The sequence below is a fragment of the Schistocerca americana genome, chromosome 2 (assembly GCF_021461395.2).
Source record: "Schistocerca americana isolate TAMUIC-IGC-003095 chromosome 2, iqSchAmer2.1, whole genome shotgun sequence".
Classification (NCBI taxonomy): Eukaryota; Metazoa; Arthropoda; class Insecta; order Orthoptera; family Acrididae; genus Schistocerca; species Schistocerca americana.
The window spans coordinates 1,025,893,436-1,025,917,575 of record NC_060120.1 but is presented as its reverse complement, the minus strand read 5'-3'; the positions used below and the strand labels follow the sequence as shown (position 1 = coordinate 1,025,917,575).

Below are 24,140 nucleotides of genomic sequence, written 5' to 3'. Positions count from 1 at the left end.
CCTTAAAACCCACTTCCTTTCGTCTTTCCCGCTCCTTCCCTCTTTCCTGATGAGGCAACAGTTTGTTGCGAAAGCTTGAATTTTGTGTGTATGTTTGTGTTTGTTTATGTGTCTATCGACCTGCCAGCACTTTCGTTCGGTAAGTCACCTCATCTTTGTTTTTATATATATTTTTTCCCACGTGGAATGTTTCCCTCTATATATATATATAACACACACACACACACACACACACACACACACACACACACACACACACACACACGACTATGCACAGGCATAAGTCACTAGCAGTAAAGGGTTCATTTCCAAATGTATGGTTGCAAACCTTTCTGTATTACATATGCTGCAAAATGAATTTATTGACTTTAATTGGCAAGTGATTGCCCTTCATTGACTTGTAATGTAATGTAGGATGACTTTCATGAGCTGGAATGCACAACAGGCCATGTGCATTGGTGAGCCATAACATTATGAAATCCTGCTGAATAGCATGTGGGTATGTCTTTGGAATGCAATACAATAGGAATTCTACATGATATGGAGTCAACAGTTCCTTGGTACATTTCTGTACATGCCACCAGATGGCTATGCACAGGTCATCTAATTCCCGTAAATTACGGGCTGGTGGTTTGTGGGTGCAGAGTTGGCATCAAGTAGCGTGACTGATGTGTTCCATTAGGTTCTGGTCAAGCGAATTTGTTGACTTAAACCTCAGTGGGAGTTTACTGCCATGTTTCTCATACCACTTTAGCACAGTTCTGGCTTGTGACATGAACAGTTAACCTGCTGGGGAAGACATCAACTATGGGGGGGTGCAAGTGGTCCAGAATATTGTTCATGTAGTCCACAGCTGTCATGATGCCTTCAGGTACTACCAAAGGTTTGAAGCCCAGATGAATTTACCCCTTGACATATTATCCCCACCACCTACGACTGTGGAGTGGTACATGTTTTGAGCAACCATTCACATGGGCAAGTACATCTGGACACAACCAATGACTTGGTGCATCAAACCAGGCTCCACAGTCCTGTCTCGATTGCCCCGTGTCCACTGCTGTCATAATTGATAATATTGTTGGATCCACATGGGAACATACAGATGTAGTGTCCTGTGGTGCCCCATGTCAACAGTTGGTGCTGAACAGTGTGCTCCACTACATATTGCTGCCTATTCTGCATGTGATTTGATAACTGGAATGTGGAAAATGCCTAGTAAAGAACATACATTTGTGTTTACATGTTTTGAAATTTTATGACAAAATTTTTAGGATGTGAACAGTTGGTTGAAAAACAAGATATTATTGTAGATGTCACATGATCTGATGGTAGTACCACATTAAAATGGCCCCTGCTGGAAGTTGTGTGGCTGCGTTTGTCTTGCCATGTAATTCACTTGGCTTTGCATTGTTTTGTGTACCACTGAAATGCTGAGCATCTCACTACATTTTACTTTGTATTTTGCACAACACACACATTTTTCACACAGCTCCATCCTGTATCAGGTAACACAACTTCTCCAACCCTTCCATCAAACCATCACAATTACATGAACTAACTGCCGTCCATCACTGATTTACAGCATTAATGAATATGGTGCAAAAAGTAATGAAATAGTAAAGTGAGGAATGAAAGCCTTGCTGGTCTGAAGAAGTAACATTCATAACCATAATAACAGAATAAAGATGACATTGCACTTTCATCTGTGGGTGATACACTGGGTGAAGAATTTGGCTGAAAGATAACCTCAAGACAGTGGGGGAGGAGAGAAATTACAGTCCCTTCCACCTCATACAAGGTGGGTCTTCCACACCAGCTGGAAAGGGCTTGATTCTTATTTCATATAGATGCGACTTGTAGGCATACTAATTAATTTTTTCTATTTACACACTTTACAATGGAATTGACTGTAACTGGCACTTTCAGAAGAATCCAACTGGAATTTAGTAAAGGATGACATTGCAATTTTATCGGAAGTCATGTTCTTTGACTCAAATAGGGAACTACACATTGCAATGCAGGTTTTTAATCAGACACTCAAAAGAAATACAAAATGTATGTCTACTGTTCATCCCACAGTATTGCCCCCTATAGAAATATGAAATAGATACACAACTTTCAGAGAAACTAACTTTGAGAATGTTATGAAACTTTTGAAGGTACGTAGTCCCATTTCCTCCTTGAAAACGAACAAGCATTGTACTGGGTGGCCCAAAAAGGATGGTCGGATTTGAACTGCGTAGTACCATTGAAAGGTGAGGAGGGGGGACCACTGCCGGCCGTCTGCAAGTCGGCCATTACACCCAGTTCGCCACGAGATGGCGCAGTGGACGGTCGAGCATCGTGTTTTTGCTGTGGAACAGTTTTTCAGAAATGATGAATCGTTTATTACTGTGCAACAATTGTTTCGACAACGTTTTGGTGTAGCGCGTGATGGACCCATTCCAGATCGCAGATCCATATCACGTTGGGTGACTGCATTCCGGACAACAGGGTCTGTCAAAAGTGGTAAATCTACAGGGCATACACGTACGGCAGTTACTCCACAGAACATTGATGATGTTAGAGCGTCAGTGCTGCAAAGCCCGCGTCGTTCCACTAGGCGTCGTGCTCAAACTTTAGGCCTCAGCCGTAGTTCGTTGCAGCGTATTTTAAGCCGTGAGTTACAGTTTCACCCATACAAAATTATGATCACGCAAAAGCTGTATGATCGTGATTTTGAGCAGCGAAGACGATTTTGTGAATCAATGCTTGACATTTTGTACTCTAATAATGATGTTGTGCTTCTTATGTCAGATGAAGCCCATTTCCATTTAGACGGCTATGTCAATAAACAAAACTGCAGGTATTGGGCAGCAGATAATCCCAGAGAATTGCACCAAAAGCCTCTTCATAGTGCTAAGGTAACAGTCTGGTGTGGAATTTCAAGATTGGGGATTGTTGGTCCTTATTTTTTTGAGGAGAACAACGCTACAGTCACAGTGAACTCTAAACGTTACGTTAACATGCTACGTAGCTTTTTGGTGCCGAAACTGCGAGAGTTACATGTAAATCGAGATCGAATCACTCCATGTGTGTTTTAAGGCGGATGTTCCCCCACCACATCATCTCGCGTTTTGGAGATGTCCACTGGCCCGCGAGATCACCTGACCTCTCAGCCTGTGATTTTTTTCTTTGGGGATACCTAAAGTCAAAAGTCTACGTAAAGAAGCCCCGAAACTTAATTGATCTGAAGGAGGCAATCAATGCAGAAATTATGGCAATTCAAGAAGAAGCAGTAGTGAAAGTGATGGAAAATTTCGAGGAAAGACTTGTGGAATGCATCACCGAGGAAGGACACCATCTTCCGGAAGTCATTTTCCGTACATGATTTTTTGTGGTTAGTTCTTGTAATTGGGTGCCTGGGAGCATTTAGTTACGTAATTGAATAAAATTAATTTGTAAAACTGATGGAGTTATAGTTATTTAAAATGTGACCATCCTTTTTGGGCCACCCTGTATTTTGTTTTCGATTTGTTTTGCAAAAACTGCATAAAATACTCAAAAGCTATTGCTGAATACCGTGACACTCCCAATTCAGCAGAAACATGATTCAAATCACATTGGCAGTTGTGACTTAGGTTTCTCCAAATCATTTTAGATTAATGTTGGAATTATATCATTGATATGGGTAGTAATGAAAAATAATTACATATTCTAATCTGCCATCATTTCATCAGAAAACAATGGAAAGACATTCTTTCTCTATCCAAAAGAAATTATTGATGGTTTGCACAATGGAGAAAATTGTGTGTGTTTTAAAACAGTTTTTTCTGATCAATCACATTTAAAAAGTTTTCATTCTCAATCTAAAAACAGTGTTTTGTTTAGGTTATTAAGGAGTGGTTTTTTCATCCAATTTTTTATCTCACCTACATGCACATTATCCATGTATTATTGCATTTGACACAAGCTGAGACTTTTGGATATAATGAAAAACAAATCAGACTGCAGTAGCTTTAAAATGAATTGCTTTTAGAGCTAGAAGAAAAACCATTAAATGTAATTTCAGGCCACTGATATTTTAAATATGCAAAATGAAACATATGGTAGAACAAACACGCAGTTTCGAAGACTGTTTTTTGACATCTAAAGTCTTAGTGCAGCAACTATGATCATCATCACTACATATAGCAGTTCTAATTTTCATTCAAATGATCTAGTACTTTTCTGCTTGTACAACAAACCATGGAAATGTGGGAAAATTGCACTCCCAACTCTTTATACTTTCAAAGGTAAAGGTCTCTCTTGATCGTCAGCTTTATGATGGGGTACCTATTTAAGTAATATGTAAATCACAAGGTTGAAACATGCTGTAGGAGGGAGGGTGGGGTGGTGGGGGTGGTGGGGGGGGGGGGGGGGGGGAGCCAGCTTGTCTGGGACTAACGTTGCACTGTAGTTATAGGATTGCTCAGATATGTAGAGCTGTTTTATTTTTATGCCTAGGTGCTTCCAAGGACTAAATGGTATCCAACCCACCCACCCCCTCCCACCGCAATTCACTGAGGGAAGTTAACCTCCTGGTGAAGCATCTCCTAAAGTGAAAACTACACACCAATACAGATTAGATGTAAAGAAGATACTTTCAAGAATATTCTGCACTTTCCATCCAGTAGCAACATGAGTCTTTAGTTGGGTCTCAAAATCCATTAAGAGCTCATGTAACAGAAGGTGCCCAATACCTAAAGTTTGATTGTGTCTTAGCCTACCAACAACAATGTTTAGCACCAGACAGAAGATATGCACCAGGAACAACTTCATCAGCAAGCCGACAAAAAGCACATTGGGAGTACAGCCCAGCATCTTCTGCACATTCGCACTTGCTCTGTGTTTAATTGCTGTGGACTTCACTGCACTAGTCTGGAAGAACTCTGCACCTGCTAACCAAGATAATATAGCTCTTAATGTGAGGCCATTGTCATAGGGTGTCTCGAGACCAATCCCAGTTGACCAGATCTTTCCACTCGTGGAAGTAGCACCTCCAGATATAAGTTGACAGTTAACAATAGAGAATGAAAAAAAAGAACCAAGAAAGAGAACCAAGGCATCCATTGTTGATAACGTACACCTATCCACCATGATTGAAATCTAGAAAACATTTCCTACTTACAACTACTCCAATTTCAAGTTCAGCAGGCAACTACTCCAATTTCAAGATCAGCAGAAGCCTGCTGAACTGTGCTGTAGAGAACAAAATCTCCTGCAGGATTATGGACAGTAAAAGAAGGTACTACAGGCTGCCGTCTCCAATATAGGACCTGAAAACCCTCAACAGGTTGAGAACAGGGGCTGACAAGGTGCAAGGCTAATTGGAGGAAGAGGGGTATCAGTGATGATGAGTGTTATGAATGTCGGGCAAGTCAGGAATCTTAACAGTTGTTTGCCCATAACAACCTGAACAAATTCTATGACATGGAAGATTTGTTTGCAATGAATAACTGTGCCACTCTGGTTGCTGAACATTAGACTCAAAGTGTGGAAGACTCTGTAATATTAGATTGTAGTTATCATATTTTAGTGTGCTCTGATCTCAACAAATTTGTAAAAAAGGTGCCAACTTCCTGAAATCCAAGTAATCAGGGGTGAACTTAGCCAGCTTCAATGTGACGAGTGAAAGAGAGTTTGAGGAACAGATTATTCGACGAAACCCCTCAAGAGGTCATTCAGTGCCAGTCAGGATCATGTCAGCAGATACTCTGGGCCTTTCCATTTACTTGGTTCCTGCTGTCTGGAGGAAGTTTGTCACAAGGTGGGTATAGTGTACTTGTGCATAATTGTCTCAAAAGATTAATCCATCACTGAAATTTTGACTTTAGAGCCAGTCAGTAGTTGGAGGATCCCATCCCAGTACTGCTTGCCTCAAATTAATCTCTATACTGGTGAAAGGTGGCCAAACAAGACAGCAACTTGAAACATGAGCCACCCAACTCCTTGCTACACTCTGATCTGTGCGCCTGAAAAGTACACTACTGGCCATTAATATTGCTACACCAAGAAGTAATGCAGATGATAAACAGGTATTCATTGACAAATATATTATACTGGAACTGACATGTGATTACATTTTCACGCAATTTGGGTGCATAGATCCTGAGAAATCAGTACCCAGAACAACCACCTCTGGCCGTGCTAGCAGCCTTCATACACCTGGGGATTGAGTCAAACAGAGCTTGGATGGCGTGTACAGGTACAGCTGCCCATGCAGCTTCAACACGATACCACAGTTCATCAAGAGTAGTGACTGGTGTATTGTGACGAGCCAGTTGCTCGGCCACCATTGATCAGATGTTTTCAATTGGTGAGAGATCTGGAGAATGTGCTGACCAGGGCAGCAGTCGAACATTTTCTGTATCCAGAAAGGCCCGTACATGACCTGCAACATATGGTCGTGCATTATCCTGCTGAAATGTAGGGTTTCCCAGGGATCGAATGAGGGGTAGAGCCAGGGGTCATAACACATTTGAAATGTAACATCCACTGTTCAAAGTGCCGTCAATGCGAACAAGAGGTTACCGAGACGTGTAAGCAATGGCACGCCGGGTGATACGCCAGTATGGCGATGACGATTACATGCTTCCAATGTGCGTTCACCGCGATTTCGCCAAACACGGATGTGACCATCATGATATTGTAAAAATAACCTGGATTTATCTGAAAAAAAAAAAAAAAAAAAAAAAATGACGTTTTGCCATTCATGCACCCAGGTTCGTTGTTGAGTACACCATCGCAGGCACTCCTGTCCATGATGCAGCGTCAAGGGTAACTGCAGCCACGGTCTCCGAGCTGATAGTCCACACTGCTGCAAACTTCATAGAACTGTTCATGCAGATGGTTGTTGTCTTGCAAACGTCCCCATCTGTTGATTCAGGGGTCGAGACGTGGCTGCACGATCCGTTACAGCTATGCGGATAATATGCCTGTCATCTCGACTGCTAGTGATACGAGGCTGTTGGGATCCAGCACGGCATTCCATATTACCCTCCTGAACCCACCAATTCCATATTCTGCTAACAGTCATTGGATATCGACCAATGCGAGCAGCAATGTCACGATACGATAAACTGCAATCGCGATAGGCTGCAATCCGACCTTTATCAAAGTCGCAAATGTGATGGTACGCATTTCTCCTCCTTACACGAGGCATCACAACAACGTTTCACCAGGCAATGCCGGTCAACTGCTGTGTGTGTGTGTGTGTGTGTGTGTGTGTGTATATATGAGAAATTGGTTGGAAACTTTCCTCATGTCAACAAGTTGTAGGTGTCGCCACTGGTGCCAACCTTGTGTGAATGATTCTGAAAAGCTAATCATTTGCGTATCACAGCATCTTCTTCCTGTCTGTTAAATTTCGCGTTTGTAGCATGTCATCTTCATGGTGTAGCAATTTTAATGGCCAGTAGTGTACATTGGTATCTGGCCCATCCACACTTTTGTGATGACTATCAGACAAATCCTGCACTCATTGGCAAAGAGAACCAACACTGGTCCAAGGTCCATTACAGGTGTTCTCTTGCCAACCTCCTCTCACCACAGTGCTGAAAAATTTTACTGCTGTCTAATAGACTCTACATGGCCCCTAGACCGGGGTTTCCTGAATGGTGATCAACAGAAAGTTAGTAAGTGCTACACAGAAATCATTAGTGCCATGGTGTATTCCCTGCACAAAACTATTTTTATTTTATTATGATTTCTGTGTTATTAGTTAATATTTAAAAGTGAAGTGTTCACTGAATATAAAAAGGTTCTAATTTTTTTTAGATTTTATCAGCCTTAAAAATAAACAAGGTGTTTCATCAAAATACCAGGATTCTCAAATAGTTCCATCTAAGGACATTTTTTTTTTGAGGGGGGGCAGCTGCATTAGATTGTCAATAAAATTGTGCAACATTATCGATGATCTGTTGGTAATATTGAATGTTGTGAAATATATTAATGGATCTACTAAAATTAAATTTTTATGGAGCCAGTTGCTTGGATTCTATAGGCTGTGGCTAATATTGAGCTGATAAAGATGAACAGTTACGTAAGCTAAACAATCTATTTTGCGTGATTGTTTTCTGGAGAAGTGGAAATGCATTTTAAATCAGCAGAATGTACATTAATTTGACAATTATTGTAAATATGTATGGGCTTTCCAGCCTTATGGCGTGTTAAATGAAGAGTGTATAGTGATCAAAAAAAAGAAAATGGAGCAATATTGTCAACTGATCAGTAGGGAATGTATTTAGATTGAATTCCAAATGAATTGTTAATTTAAGAAATGTGTTGTAACACACTGTTGTGTTCAAAACAATCTTTGGACTGACGACTGCTTTTTATACAGGGTGTAATGGGTGTAAGTGCAGATATTTCTAACGGTCGCTGAGGATGGTGTAACTGAACAACATTACATCAGTATTTACATCATTTTCTTCCAGACGAAGTTTTAAAGTCATAACAACTCTAATCTTTTTAGGTTGGTTAGTATCTCCAAGTACATGTGGCAAGAGTAACCCATTAACACTTTCGCTGTGGCTGACACTTATAAGCATCACGAGAAGCCATGAGCCAGTGCGGCTGACGCTTATAAGCGTCCGCGCTCGCTGTCCGATTACTCAGTCTATTTGCAGTGTCTAAGGTAGCATCAAAGCGTGTAAACTTTCATTTTGTGTGGGTAGTTATCGAATTCTCCAACTTCCTACCTACACGTGGTGCCCCTGTTAAGCCGAGCAACTCAGCGGAAGGTTGGGTAACCAACCCCAGCGGGAAACTGAGTCGGTGAGCAGATAGGAGTTGGAGGACAGTGGAAGGCAACGGGAAACCACCACTGAACTATCCCAAGAAAACCCCATGGCTTCGCTCAGCTCAAAATGTTCCGGAGTTTCAAGTTCCCCGATCGGATCTCCGGGGGGAACCAGGTTGAGAGGAGCTTCACGAAGAGTAAGATGGTGCACAGAGAAGCACTGCATAGGAACATGGAATGTAAGATCCATGTATCAAGGAAAACTAGACATAGTGAAAAGAGAAATGGAGAAAATTAACATCGACATATTGGGAATAAGTGAAATGAGGTGGACTGGCATGGGAGAATTTGCTTCGGATGGCCATATGGTGTATTATTCTGGGCACAATAACAACAGAAGTAATGGAGTAGCCTTCATAGTTAGTGATAAAGTGAGAAAAGCTGTGATGGGATGCAAATATAAAAATGATAGAATGATGTCCATCAGACTTCAAGGTCAGCCCCTCAACGTCACAGTAATTCAAGTTTATGCACCAACAACCGATGCTGAAAAGGAAATTATTGACCAGTTCTATGGAGATTTACAAGAATTACTACTGTCAACACCAAAAAAGGATATCGTCTTCATAGTTGGAGATTGGAATGCAAAAGTGGGAAATGAAGCTGTAGAAGGTATAACAGGGAAATATGGTCTTGGTACAACAAATGAAGCTGGACAGAGACTCCTAGAATTCTGCCAAGAAAATTCATTGATAATTACTAATACTCTGTTTCAACTACCAAAACGACGCCTATATACCTGGACTTCGCCAGATGGCCAACACCGGAACCAAATTGATTACATACTTTGTAATCAGAGGTGGAAGAGCGCGGTTCAGTCAGCTACAACAAGACCTGGGGCTGACTGCGGATCAGATCATGAGCTCCTGATTGCAAAATTTCGGCTGAAACTGCAGAATGTACCAAAAAGTATTCCAACTTGCAGATACGACCTTAACTCTATACCCTCCGACTATGCTGCAGAGGTACAAAATAGATTTAATGTATTACAGCTGGAGGACAAAAGCTCGCAAGAGATGTGGACAGAAGTAGCTAATACTGTCAAGGAGGCCGCAGAGAAACACATTCCCAAGAAAAGGAACAGTAAGAAGGCTAGATGGCTATCAGTTGAGGCACTGCAAGTTGCAGAAGAACGAAGGAAAGCAAAAATCAAGGGAGATAGATCAGCTATGTTTGAATTAAATAAAGATTTTCAGAAATTAGCTAGGAGATATAAAAATATATTCTTTAATGAACAGTGCAAGGAAGTTGAAGATAGTAACGTAATGGGGAAGACAAGAGATCTTTATAAGAAAATTAGAGAAATTAAAGGAAAATTCCAGGCAAAAATTGGAATGATAAAAGATAGAAACGGGAAAGATCTGAGTGAAGCAGAGGATGTTAAGGAAAGATGGGCAGAATATGTAGAAGATCTATACAAGAAAGAACTGCATCATGACAGGGCTCCTACTGCTGATGTTAATGTTAATTTAGAACTAGAGCCAGATATTTTGGAGAGCGAAATCCAGTGGGCCCTTGAAAATATGGCTGATAACAAAACTAGTGGACATGATGAAATACCAGCAGAATTGTTTAAAGTCACTGGAAAGGATGCAGTGAAAGTGCTGCACTCAATATGTCAAAAAATATGGATCACGCAGCAGTGGCCAGAAGACTGGAAAAGATCAGTATTCATCCCCATTCCAAAGAAGAAAAGTTCTAAAGAATGCTCAGATTACCGAACAATCGCACTTATTTCACATGCTAGCAAAGTTATGTTGAAAATCTTACAAAATAGACTTCGCCAATATCTAGATCGAGAGCTGCCAGAAGAACAAGCTGGATTTAGGAAAGGAAGAGGAACTAGAGATCAAATTGCTAACATTCGGTGGATTATGGAAAAAGCGAGAGAATTCCAGAAAGATGTGTACCTCTGCTTTATTGACTACGCCAAAGCCTTTGACTGCGTCGATCACAACAAATTATGGAACGTACTGAAAAACATGGGTGTACCAGGTCACCCCATTCATCTGATACGGAGTTTATACCTTGACCAAGAAGCCACGGTGAGAACTGTGTATGGAACAACGAAATGGATAAAGATTCAGAAAGGGGTCCGGCAAGGCTGTATACTGTCACCGTACTTATTCAATCTGTATGCAGAACATGTCATGAGGAATGCGAGGCTAGATGAAGGAGAAATAGGAATTAAAATAGCTGGAATAAATGTAAACAACCTCAGGTACGCGGATGATACGATCCTATTGGCAGAAAGTGAAGAAGATTTGAGAACACTCTTACTAAAGGTGAAAGACGAAAGTGAAAAGGCTGGTCTTATGCTGAATGTGAAGAAAACGAAAATTATGGCAACTACACCTACCAATTCATGGGATATAGCAGGAGAAACCATGGAGGTAGTGACCACATTCAGTTATCTCGGTTCCCAGATCTCTGCTGACGGTGACTGCAGCCATGAAATCCGGAGACGCCTGTTGCTCGGTAGACAGGCGATGTCAAACCTTGACAAGGTTATAAGGTCCAGAGATATAACACTAGCAACAAAGATCCGTATTGTGAGGGCTATGGTCTTTCCAGTTGTGATGTATGGATGTGAGACCTGGACCATTAGAAAGGCTGAACGGCGAAGAATTGACTCCTTCGAATTGTGGTGTTGGAGGAAACTTCTTAGAGTTCCATGGACTGCAAAGAGAACCAACAGATCAATATTGGAGCAAATTAAACCAGATTTCTCCCTAGAAGGTCTAATCTTAAAACAAAAGCTGACCTACTTTGGACACACAATGCGAAGGCATGCCTTGCTGGAAAAAACGTTAATGCTGGGGAAGATTGAAGGAACTAGAAGAAGAGGACGTCAGAGGATGAGATGGATCGATGGCATCACAGAAGCAATGTGTTCCAACCTGGAAGGTCTACGGGAGAAAGTGCAAGACAGGAAAAAGTGGCGTGATTTGGTTCATGGGGTCACGAAGAGTCGGAACCGACTAAACGAATAGAGAGAGAGTTATCGAATGTATATTGTTCATAATGGTGGCTAATGAACCGACACCTGGACCTTCCAATGTGAAAAGGAGCAGGAAAAGTGTTAAATTGACAGAGGAATAGTTACTTAGTGTACTAGATGACAGTGATTTTTTGCGCAGTGAGGACGAGGCATACCACAGAGATTGTCATTTAGAGGCTGCAGAAGAATTGCAGAGTGATGATAGCGTGGAAGCACAGCTTTCGAATCTGTTTTGTGACAGTTCAGAATCTGACGATACGGATCGCTATGATTGCGTGGAAATCGACGACGAAAAAGAGCCCGACCTGTCACACAGAGATAATCCAGGTGAGTCCTGGCATAAAGAACCATATAATATGAAGTATCACCCATTTACGAAGGAAGAAGTTTTGTAAATTCATCCCGCTGGCAATTCTCCTACGGATTTCTTCAGATTATTGGTAACAGACAAATTATTTGCAACTTGTAGTTGATGAAACGAACGATAACAAGTCAACATACTGCGTAGCGAAAATACAAAAGAGGGATCTAGGATCTGTTAATGGAAACCTCTAAGTGTAGACGAATTACTAGTTTTCCTGGGTGTTTCTTTACATATGGGTAACGTTAAGTATCTGCGATTACAAGACTACTGGAAAAAAGAACCGCTGTTTGAGAATAGAGGAATAGCGATGACTATAAGCAGAGACTGGTATTTGATCATATTATGCACTCTGCATTTTGCAAAAAATCCACTTGCAGGAAACCCGAAACCTGACGATCGTTTATATAAGGTACGACCAAGAGATTTATCAATAGATGAATCAATGATTCTTTGGAGGGGAAGATAGTCATTTAGACAATACATAAAAATCAAATGTTATAAATAGGGCATTAAGATGTGCATGCTCAACAATCCAGACGGTTTCATAAATATGTGCGCTGTGTGCATGGGAAGTAGTGGAGACACGGTGGGAAAAGGTAACGCTGAAAAGGTCGTTTTGCATTTGATGGCAGAAAAGCTGCATGTTGGTCATGACATTTACTTGGACAATTATTGTAACAGTTTTCATTTACCTACAACTCTGTTGAACCTAAAAACACTTTCCACAGGTACTCTGAAATGAAATAGGAAATATACCCCCGAAGACGACGTATCGGCAAAACTTGGGAGAGGAGAGACAATTGCGCGGTATTCTAATGGAGTTATGATTGGAAAATGGAAGGATCGACAAGAGGTTTCCCACATTTCCACAGAGCATCTAAATGTTATGGAGCAAGTAACAAATGCATGCCAGCAAATAGTCATGAAACCTTCGCCTATTATTAGGTACAATGCGTGTATGTCTGGGACTGATAAACAAGAACAGATGTTATTGTATTATTTATGTGAACGAAAGACTATCTGCTGGCCGAAAAAACTGTTCTTTCATGTCATTGACATGCTAGTTTTCAATTCTCTATATCTGTACAACAAATAAATAGTCAGGAAATAAAATGACGTTGTACAATTACAGAATGAACATTATAAAGACCTTGTTTCAACCAATGGACGTTCCACGAAATGTAAGCAAGAAACATAACAGACACACACGTTGTGCAAAAACGGGGAGCTACTGCAGGGAAGAAGCAAGTTATGAGGAAGCGGTGTAAGAAGTGCGTGGAACAAGGCAAGCGCACTGATACATCACACGAGTGTACAACTGGCCCAGACAAACCCGGATACTGCTTGAGCTGCTGTATAATTTACCATAAGTAACAAAAACGCGATAATATTGAGGAAATTCTGATTATCAAAGACAACTTCTTTTATTTCTTTTGATATTGCATGTTTTCTTTTTATGACGTGACATGTTAGAACTTTTTTTCACGAGTACTCAGAAAATGAGGTTTTCTTTTGTGTTAAGTCGACTTTTTTTTTATTGCGTTGTAAAGGGTTCACTTCAGTTTTATGTGAAAGAAATTGTTGCGCCAAATTTGTTTTAATAGCACCGCAATTGAAGTGATGGGGGACACTAGAGAAGCCTCCATGTAGGGTGTGTTTCGCTTACAAATTTCTACACATCCGGGCATCCCCTGGGCATCTATGACAAATGTAGATGGCTAGTTCTCTCATACCAGGAGCAAACATGCTACTAAACTGACGACCTCTATCAGAGTCAATCTTAAAAATGCGCATTTGAAGTAAATATAATTTCAAATGAATCCAGTTTCCTTTTTCCTTTTTAAGAAGTTGCGTTTTGGAATCCAAATTTTTCGTGAATGCAGTGGATTTGTTGCTTGTTTGAATTGTATTTTTTGTTACATTATCAACAAATCGCGAACATTTGAATGACGACTGTTACCCCTATATGTGTCAGACAGCAAACAGACTTTAAAACATGACCACAATACAGTCTAAGCTTATTTAAAGTAATGCATCTAAGGCATAGTCATTAAGTCAGTATAGAACATGATCCTACAGCTCTTACAAGGTCTTGATGTCAGCCTGTAGCTCAGGTGTGCTTAGGAGCGTCTGCTCCGAGCAGTTACCTGCCGTTTCAGAGTGTTACCGGCCCGCATTCGCACATTGCCGGGCCGCACTGGTGAGTTGCACACCTGCAGTGAAAGTGTTAATGCTTCTTTTTCCCAGGGCAGCAGAACAGGTGTTTAAGAGCAGGCACAAAAAAATGAGTGTATACTGACAGGCACAGTCCACTCAGTGGGGCAGTTACAGCAGTGCAGAAAGCATCAGGTCATAACATTTGTGATGTGTTTGTTGGAAGACTGTTCGACAGAGAGAACAATCAACACACTTGTGTGTACATATTTAGATACCACATAAAAATATCTGCACTTATACCCGTTACACCTTGTATGTAATACACTGAGTGGAATTCTGCTTAAATACCTGGTTGACATAATATTCTCATTTTTAGTTAAGTACTCTTGTAACTTCTGTTCACTCTCGTACTTGTGTACCGTTGGAGATGAGGACTTTTAACATAGTAATCAAACATACATTGACACTTCATGGTGAGATTTTTTCCAAAAGATTAGAGTACTTCGTCTTTTACAAAGATATTAGAACATAATGTACCACTAAAATTGAGTTGATTTTTTTGTGCTTGTTTGCTGTGACTGTTTACTTGAGATTGGCACACATGCAAAAATTGCAGCTGTGAAGTATGTCTAATAACATTTGAGGCATAACATGTTTTATAAAATATAATCTGATGTTAAAAGTTGTTGGATGTTGCTACTGCATCGTTCTCGTAGCGTAATACACTCCCACGTTTTGGCCTTCTTCCAGACACTGTTCACAGAGTCCAATTTATAGTAACTTAAGGAGTATGTTTCCCCTATTTTATTGTCAAATGTGGACAATGCACATTGAATAGCATTGCCATGATTAGTGGAAGCATTCAAATGTGTACCACTGGCTTGAAAGCAATATGCAAGTGACACTGTATGTGCTGTGAAGAGACTATTGGCATATACCGAGGGCAGACTTACATGCCACAAGTAGTTTAAAGCATTGCAACAGAATTGTCCAGAAGTTTTCTAGGATTTTGTGCGATGACCTTGTAAACAACAGATCACAGGATGATACATTGTTCCACTAACCTACTATAAACTCATAGGAGAAGGGGAAATTCTGTATATTAATTATGGTATTAAATGGTTGCTCTTAAGTCATTACAATATCACTTTTTTGCCAGAATTATGGTAAAGTTTTACACCAGTGGTCCCAACAAATCATTTTTTAATTAAGAAATGTCTATAGGGCTTGTGCATACTCTTCTTGAGTGTCAGTATGAACGCTTCAGTCTATAGCTCAAAATCCTAAATGATATTGTGAAGGAGAATTGAAGTACATACATTATATAATTATTTCCAGAAAACCAGTTTATTCGTCTCCAGTAAACAATTTACTGCACCATTGTAACAATTAAGCCAAAACCTTTTTTTAACATTCAAAATAACTTTCTAATGTTAAGCACATAAGGGACAATGTTTACACAAACTGAACTGATTCCTGAAGGAAACACAGCTGGAAACTTACTTATAAAAATCTGGAAATATGTAAAATACTAAAAGATTTTTTGTCTTTTAACAATATGTATAAAATTGATGTTTTCTGCAAGTGTTTACCACATAAAAGGCATGCAGTTTTAATGTTACAAATCAATTGTTCTCTACTATACAACTATTTTACGTAAATCTGACAGTCATCCATTGCAGTGCTAATTGTGAACACAAGTCATACCAATGGAACTGTATTGGATCCATTTTCATAATATTTAAACAATTCAAAATTATGACCAATGATCACTTACATATTTCAAATGTCAGCAATGTTAATACTGAAAATTTGTAGGAAAAACAATATTGCTCCACAAATATAAGTTATTTTCATCAATTCATCATAGATTTATCTCTGTTGTGAGGTGAATACAGCAGTATCTCTTACAGAAATTCTTCATTAACATACCTGGTTAAACAAACAGCACATGATTCTGGACCAGTTTCAGGGTATTTTATATCACTTACCAGCTAACACAAAAGGAATCTAGCAGAAAGAACTGCTGTCAAGTTATGAAAGCATGCTAGCTGTGATGCCTGCCAAAAGTTATTACAAACTTGTGACATTAAAATTTACATAGTATGAAACTGGTTTTAATTATTCATTCATGAAACCCATTTACAGTAAAAATAATCATCCTAAAGCACCAGCAGCACAGTGAATATAATGGTGCAATTAACTGGTTTGCTGGTGTAATTTTCTGCCTATTGCACACAGCATGTATTCCTATGACCATTCCTCAGCTTTAGACGAGACTTGGGACGGTACTTCTCTAAGTAAGCCAGCTGTTTGGCATTTATAGCTCCACGACGTTTCCTGTGAAAAGAGAATTTACAAATATTTGTTGATAAGACTGGCAGATGTCAAATGGAATCATAAGGTAAGAGTGTTTTGGCATCTGACAAAAAACGCTTCAATTTACAACTCACACTTGAGACTAAGCAACAAATCTGCCCTCTATAAATTAGTTTTAAATTTCTCAGCACATAAATTAATTCAAAGATGATAAATTTCAAATCAAGTGTTTTGTGAATTCTAATGAATGTGTGCTCATGTTTGGAACATTTCGTATTTCTACACAAATTTGTGATAGGCCATTTCTACGCACTACAAACCCTTGCCACAGATGTTGTCAAATACCAACAGACCAGAAGCTGATTCACTCCATTGAGGGAGAACGAAGGAAAATCTTAATATAACCAACAGATAAGAAGAAAGGATCTCTCATTTTTGTATCAAAAAATTTACTTAAGGCAAATTTCTAGTATGGACAGTAACAATGTATACCTTCAACTTTTGGATAAAGCAAGTTCCCTTGCATGTGTAAGCGAGAGCCTACTTTGTGTAGGCATAAAGGGGCCAGGCGAAAGTTAAAAGGCTTTTGTCTGGCAATATCCGTGAACTCTGCTTTAAATCTTTGTTGTTGTGAATTAACGACTTGGCACACATGAATATCCATCACATCTAATTTGATCTCACTCTTTCTGCAGCTAACACGACCATAAAACCATTGGCGTTATTGATTACATTCAAGGCATTTTGAGGGAAAGAAATTTTGTAATCTTTTATATGTTTCGTGCTTAGTCTTCTTAATTTCCTTAAAAAAATTCAGCCTTCATGTTAAAGTCTACGTAGCTGAATTTCCACATGGATGCTGATGAAATTGTACACAAGCATCTGATCACATGTTCTTAAGATCCCAATGTTGTTGCAAAAATTGGCAGCTTTTGTGACTGTTCAGACATGTAAAATTTTGTACTTCTCAAAATACAGAAATCCATTCCTTTTATTGACAAATGAAATAATCAAATAAGCTCACTCTTAGGTAAAGCAATTGGCAGACTTCAGGTCAGTCTACAAGGGAGACTATTTACAAATCACTTGTTTGTCTCACGTTAGAATATTGCTCTAATGTGTGGGATCCATACAAAACAGGACTAATGAGATGACATTCAGCTTCTACAAAGAGGGAGGCACAAATCACAAATTTGACTCACAACTGAACTACATGGAAATTTTTAAACTTCTGAAGTGGTATACGCTTTAAGCAGACAGCAACAATTTCGCAAACCTGTATTAAGTGAAGAATCCAGAAATGCACTTCATTCCCCTCTATGTATTGATACAAAAGGGACCATGAAGATAAGATTAGTCTGACTACAAGGTATTTTAGCAGTCATTCTTCCAGCACTCCATATGCAATTGAAATGGGAAAAACCCTTAACCTGTGGTCCTATCATAGTAGGTACCCTCTGCCATTGACTTTGTACACCAAAGTACATATGTAGATGCATATATCCACTAGGACAACAACAACAACAACAACAACAACAACTACTACTACTACTACTACTACTACTTTAGATACAAGTTAACGAAACTGTCATTTTCTGTTTACTTCACATACGATGGATGTAAAGAATCCAGAAAGCTATAATACATAGCGATTCTTTGCCTAGCTAGAAACTTCTCATGGATTCTGGAGATGTTTGCAACAACTTGTTCAGCATACTATATCTGTCTTTACCTTCCAGTTACAATTATTGTACTGCACCTCAAAACCATGTGTTAGGAAAGCTATCTTTCATGCAACCTGTGAAGTATCGTCCTGGAGATGATAGTGTCCATTACCTGTGCTGTACGAGTTGTTTTTATCCCCAACTAACATTTAGTAATGTTTAGAGTGACTAGCTAAAGCTGAGAATAAACTTTTCTGAAATTAACATCGGGAACAAAATTTTTCACAAGAAGGTGAAGCAAGCTGCCAATATAATTATGAACAAAACCATATTTAAAATGTCAGACATTAGGTTAATTTTTGAGTGAACAAGAAAACAATGGATATAATTCCGGTTTTGCACGTTATAAATAAGAGAGCTTCAGTAATCCGGTTTCAGCAAACTTTAATAATTAAGCTCACGAGCAAGCTGACAATCTGAGTTCCACCACATGGGGAAGATTATAGTGAAACTTCCTGGCAGATTAAAACTGTGTGCCCGACCGAGACTCGAACTCGGGACCTTTGCCTTTCGCGGGCAAGGTTCGCAGGAGAGCTTCTGTAAAGTTTGGAAGGTGGGAGACAAGATACTGGCAGTAGTAAAGCTGTGATTACTGGGCGTGAGTCGTGCTTCGGTAGCTCAGTTGGTAGAGCACTTGCCCGCGAAAGGCAAAGGTCCCGAGTTCAAGTCTCGGTCGGGCACACAGTTTTAATCTGCCAATAAGTTTCATATCAGCCCGCACTCCGCTGCAGAGTGAAAATCTCATTCTGGAAGATTATAGTGGTTTACAAACTTTTACTCTGGGCAGATGCAGAATGAATAACTTTATAGTCATGGATATAATAGAGGGAAACATTCCACGTGGGAAAAATATATCAAAAACAAAGATGATGGGAATTGTGTGTGTGTGTGTGTGTGTGTGTGTGTGTGTGTGTGTGTGTGTGTGTATCGACCTGCCAGCACTTTCGTTTGGTAAGTCACATCATCTCAGATATATAACTTCATAGTCAACCACACATACCCCAGAACATATCCTGTCATTGACATAAATGACAGGATTTCAATTAAATTTTGTGAAACTTGTTTCATGTGAATTACTTAATTTTGTGTTAGAATACTGAACTACATAGCTATGACTATTGCAAATATGCCTGCTCATATTCCAATCTGTGCAGACTTTTACTTGCAAAGTAATTATCACTGCAAATTTCCACGTCCCTGCAGACCTCTAACAAAATGTCACCTTGTAGTGATCTTTTCCCCAGTGCCTTAGTATGGTCCATCAGGAGACTTAAGAAAATTTTATACATTCTTGCTCTGATAATATTTGGTCTCTTAATGTAACTAACATCTGCTAATCATTTTTTTTTAATTAGCAAGCAGGTAAGCATTGTTAGCTTTGGGCAATCACTGTATAAATCATACAGACATTCAACGCATAACATGAAGATCAGAGGGAATTTACTTTCTTCACAAAAAAATCACTTTACTACACTGAACGTCTTAGATTTCCCTTTAACACTGTAATTATGATGACCATCTTAGTTCCAGCAATGCAATAAAGGCAAACATATGACAGTGTATATTCGTATGTCTAATATTAGGATGTCAACTTACTGCCTTATGAAGTCGACGGCATCCTCATATTTCATGCCAAGTTCCATTAAAGCCAGCGCAACCAAAACAGGTGCTCGCCCAAGTCCCGCAACACAATGTACTGCCACACAACCATCTGGATTTTCCTTGAACCTCTTCTTTAGCAGTTCAAACCATTCTTCCACAATCTGAAAGAGATGATAGCATTAGCAATGTTACTGTACTTCTCATTGCGCACCTTTCATTTCAATAGACTGTAATTACTTCTTAACTGCTGTAGGAAAGATTAAGTGTATACTGTGCAAAGTGCTGGTAATATACTGATGGTAATGAATACAAGGCCCTATTTTCAAAGCATCAAGTCTCTTCCTTCAGAGAAGAATGGAGAATATCACAAAACACTTTGTCCTTTCTAATTATTAATTTACAATCTTTACTTGCCATATAGTTAGAACCTCTTTCCAATTCTGAAGGAAATTCAGATCCAGCTATCTTTGAACTTCGTTTCTTCCTGCATTGTCACACTGACACCCTTACTTTACATCTTCGGTATATAGGTAATTGCTAATGACTCTTAACCGACTCCATTATTATAGGAAGATATTAACAGAATTCTAAATCATTTGAATTCTTCAGTACTTTCCTCATGTAATCTTATGTTCAGCATGACCTCATACTGCTCCATACCTCACAAAAAGACAACTATGTAATTGTTTACTTCATGCTTTTTAAATTCACAAAACTGTCATGTAAAATTTACACAAACATCAACTGTATAATTTCTAAATGATTAACTAAGCCAGTGGCATTTTTTAGTCCAGTCAGTGAAGACCAAATGAGGTTGTATGTGGTAAATAAGTCATGCAGTTGCAAAATCACACCCACAGAACTATGGGATCTGTCCAAAGCATTTGGCAGCAGCATAGATCACAAAATTTTACTTATGAAGGCTGAGCACTATTGCTTATATGGTACATATGGATGTGGCTCGAATCTTATCTAGGTGGCAGAAGGTAGTACTGAATAATTCTGCAGTGGCACCTGCCTGTTCTGACGGAGGCACAGTGAAATGTGGAGTACCACAGGGCTCGAGATGCTCGGTCCCTTACTTTTCTTAATCTTTATCAGTGATCTGCTATGGTCTATGGCACACAAATCACATTTCACCCTATTTGCAGAAAACCATCTAGAGAACTCTGCAGCCCCTATATTCAAAGATGATGTATATTGGTCTGTTCCTCAAAGTTAACAAGACTTAATTCACTGAACTTCAAACTGGAAAATACTGAAGTGAACTGTGGTTACAAAGAAATTCTGAGAGTTGAGTCTTCAGAATTCTTGGGAGTAACAACACATTAAACTCATCAGTTCACATCAACCTATGCAGATAGCCAAATTCGGCAGCATTTGCCATTCACTCAATTTCACCTGCCTGTGGCTTGGAAACAATAAAAGCTGCATACTTTGAATATTTTCACTGAGTTATGACATATGGCATCGCATTCTGGGGAAACCAGTCACAAGCAAATAATGTCTGTTGCACGGAAGGAGGTCATCAGAATTGTGGGTGAAGTGCACCCTAGATGTTCCTGTAGAAATTTATTCAAACAAGTGGGAAACCTTACCATGCCATGCCAGTACATCCTTTCACTAATGTGCTTTGTGAACAATTATCATACAATTTACCTAACAGTGAGTATTATTATGATTATGATGAAAGTAGTAAACATGATCTTACCAAAGACATGAAAAATTGCAGCATGCTACAGAAAGGAGTACATTATTCAAGCATAAAAGTACACTATAAACTTCCAGTACATACGTATGTACGTTCGTGCGCACCTCACACACACCTGACTACAGGCTTCAGCCGCGAGAGACTGCAGTGTGGCTTCAGCTGCCACAGACCGCAGTTGCGTGTGTGAGTTGCACTTGCTTGTGCCTGTGTGTATTTTTGATAAATGTTTTGTTGGCCGAAACCTTATTTGTGACCATCTTTTTGTTGTGCCTATCTGCGACTTAACGTCCCCGCTAAAACACACAACCAATGTGAGTACTATCTTCATGGCATTTTACGTTTTGGAACTCAACACCATTCTTCAGTCAACACATGCAGGGGGAATATATCAGCACCTGCTCCAGTTTCCATTGGTTGGATTCAGAAAAAAATCTTGTATTGGTCATGATTGCAATTTATTATTTCTAAGGATTACTAGTTTCGGTTTAAGTTGTTAGCCATCTTCAGCTTATTATGTACCCAGAAAATTGCACATAAAGAAAAATAGTATGGCACAAATTGCCGATACTATCATTCAACGAAGCAAATAAACACAGCAGTACCATTTTTTGTGTCTGCAATTACAAACTGATAGGACACATTGTCACCAGTTTTGTGCAAGATGTTTAGCTTAATCTTACAGTACAGGTCAATGAACCATTGAAACATTAAAGTGAAAATAAAAAAAATACATTTACATCGTGAACAAGTAAGAGTATTACAACGCATATCAAAAGAAAAGTTTGAACTACATAATTCATACCCAAGACTAAGAGATTGTGACGTAATGTTACACAGTGGATGTGACAATCTCGACATGTGCAGAATAAGATCATCATTAACACACTATGTTTCTCTAGAGATATTGCATCAGGAAACAATGTATAATTTTCACCGAGTTATATGAAGATGTCATACCCTCTGTGCTAGTACTGTATTACATGGATTCCACACATGAAGCATGAACAACACAGTTTATATAATGAGTTACTGTGACCTGTAGCATCTAACAACAAGGAAAGTTCCTGTATCATAACAGGCAAGACACTATGTTATGCATCAGGGTTTAGAAGCAAGCAATGTTTTAGCAGGAGACACTACTGGTATATTCATTGAATCAGAAAAACTATGAACTGCAGCAATATGAATAAAAATTATTTTGATAGTACCAGATATGAGAACTTCATACATTTAAAAGTCAGTTTCCTAATTGCCACACAGTGACAAATGTATTTTAAAGTGCCAATAACACCACTTCTATAATATCTACAATAGTATGTAACAGTATAATGGAAGGAAACATTCCACGTGGGAAAAACCCACTTCCTTTCGTCTTCCCCTCTCCTTCCCTCTTTCCTGATGAGGCAACAGTTTGTTGCGAAAGCTTGAATTTTGTGTGTATGTTTGTGTTTGTTTGTGTGTCTATCGACCTGCCAGCGCTTTTGTTCGGTAAGTCACCTCATCTTTGTTTTTATATAGTATGTAACAGAATTTATGTAAGCAAAAATATTCACGTATAGAAAAATACGTAATCGTATGAAAGTGTAAAATAAACATGAACCTCCCAGTAACTTGTCCCACAGTAAGAAGATGCCACAAGAAGTTCAGAAGTGTGTGTTTTCTGCATCACCATTGTTAGCAACAGTGGCCAATGATAAACTTTTTGCAGGAAATGACACGCCTACACAGCCGTTATACAACAACATAGAAACATAAACTTAAAAAATGTTTTAATCACATTGTCTAGGTACTTGTTATAGATATGTATAAAAAATCTAAAGAATACTATGTGGAAGCAATGCACTTACAGATGATAAGTCTTAAGCAGCTTGTGTAAAATCTGATTCTAGGATACAAAACCGGTTGTTAATTAATAAAGGAAAGACACACAAATCCTAGTGAACAACTATGAAAAATGGTATGAACACAATGTTTCATTGAGCTCTACAGTAAGTTTTGAATGTTGAGCTCCACAAGGTTCCCTTTCTGTGCAGTAACCATGGAGTATAAAATTATAAAGAATGAAATTACCAGTCGCAGAAACATAACTCATTTATCTTGTTGCAAATCAATTTCAACTGATATCAGTCATCATTGGTCCATTTTTTCTAACTGACACATGCCGTAAAGTAGAAGTACTACTGCCCTTGGCAGATTTCTATCGTGTTAGAAATATGATAAGGACAGTACTTCTACTTATGGCATGTATCGGTTAGAAAAATGCACCGATTATGAGATATCGGTCGAAATCTATTTGCAACAAGATAAATAGGTTATGTTTCTGCATCTGGTTGCTACATTCTTTGTAATTTTATAACTCTACAATAAGATCAAGCTATGCATCTTGCAAAAAATTTATGGCTGTGTCCTATAGGTTGGTGATTGTACACAGATTTATTTAT

At 39.1% G+C, this 24,140-nt stretch overlaps 1 protein-coding gene across 4 annotated transcripts in view; it reads right to left on the bottom strand.

The window, feature by feature from the left end:
* Positions 1-15,668: 15,668 nt before the first annotated feature.
* LOC124596407 (PRL-1 phosphatase) overlaps positions 15,669-24,140 on the bottom strand; it is a 627,938-nt gene continuing 619,466 nt past the window's right edge. For all 4 annotated transcript variants that reach the window (XM_047135537.1, XM_047135539.1, XM_047135538.1 and 1 more), the window contains 2 exons: positions 19,983-20,149; positions 15,669-16,683 (listed from right to left, as the gene is read on the bottom strand). In XM_047135537.1, the coding sequence (XP_046991493.1) occupies positions 16,572-16,683; positions 19,983-20,149 (279 nt within the window). In that variant the 3' untranslated portion in view covers positions 15,669-16,571. The remainder of the gene's footprint in view (positions 16,684-19,982; positions 20,150-24,140) is intronic.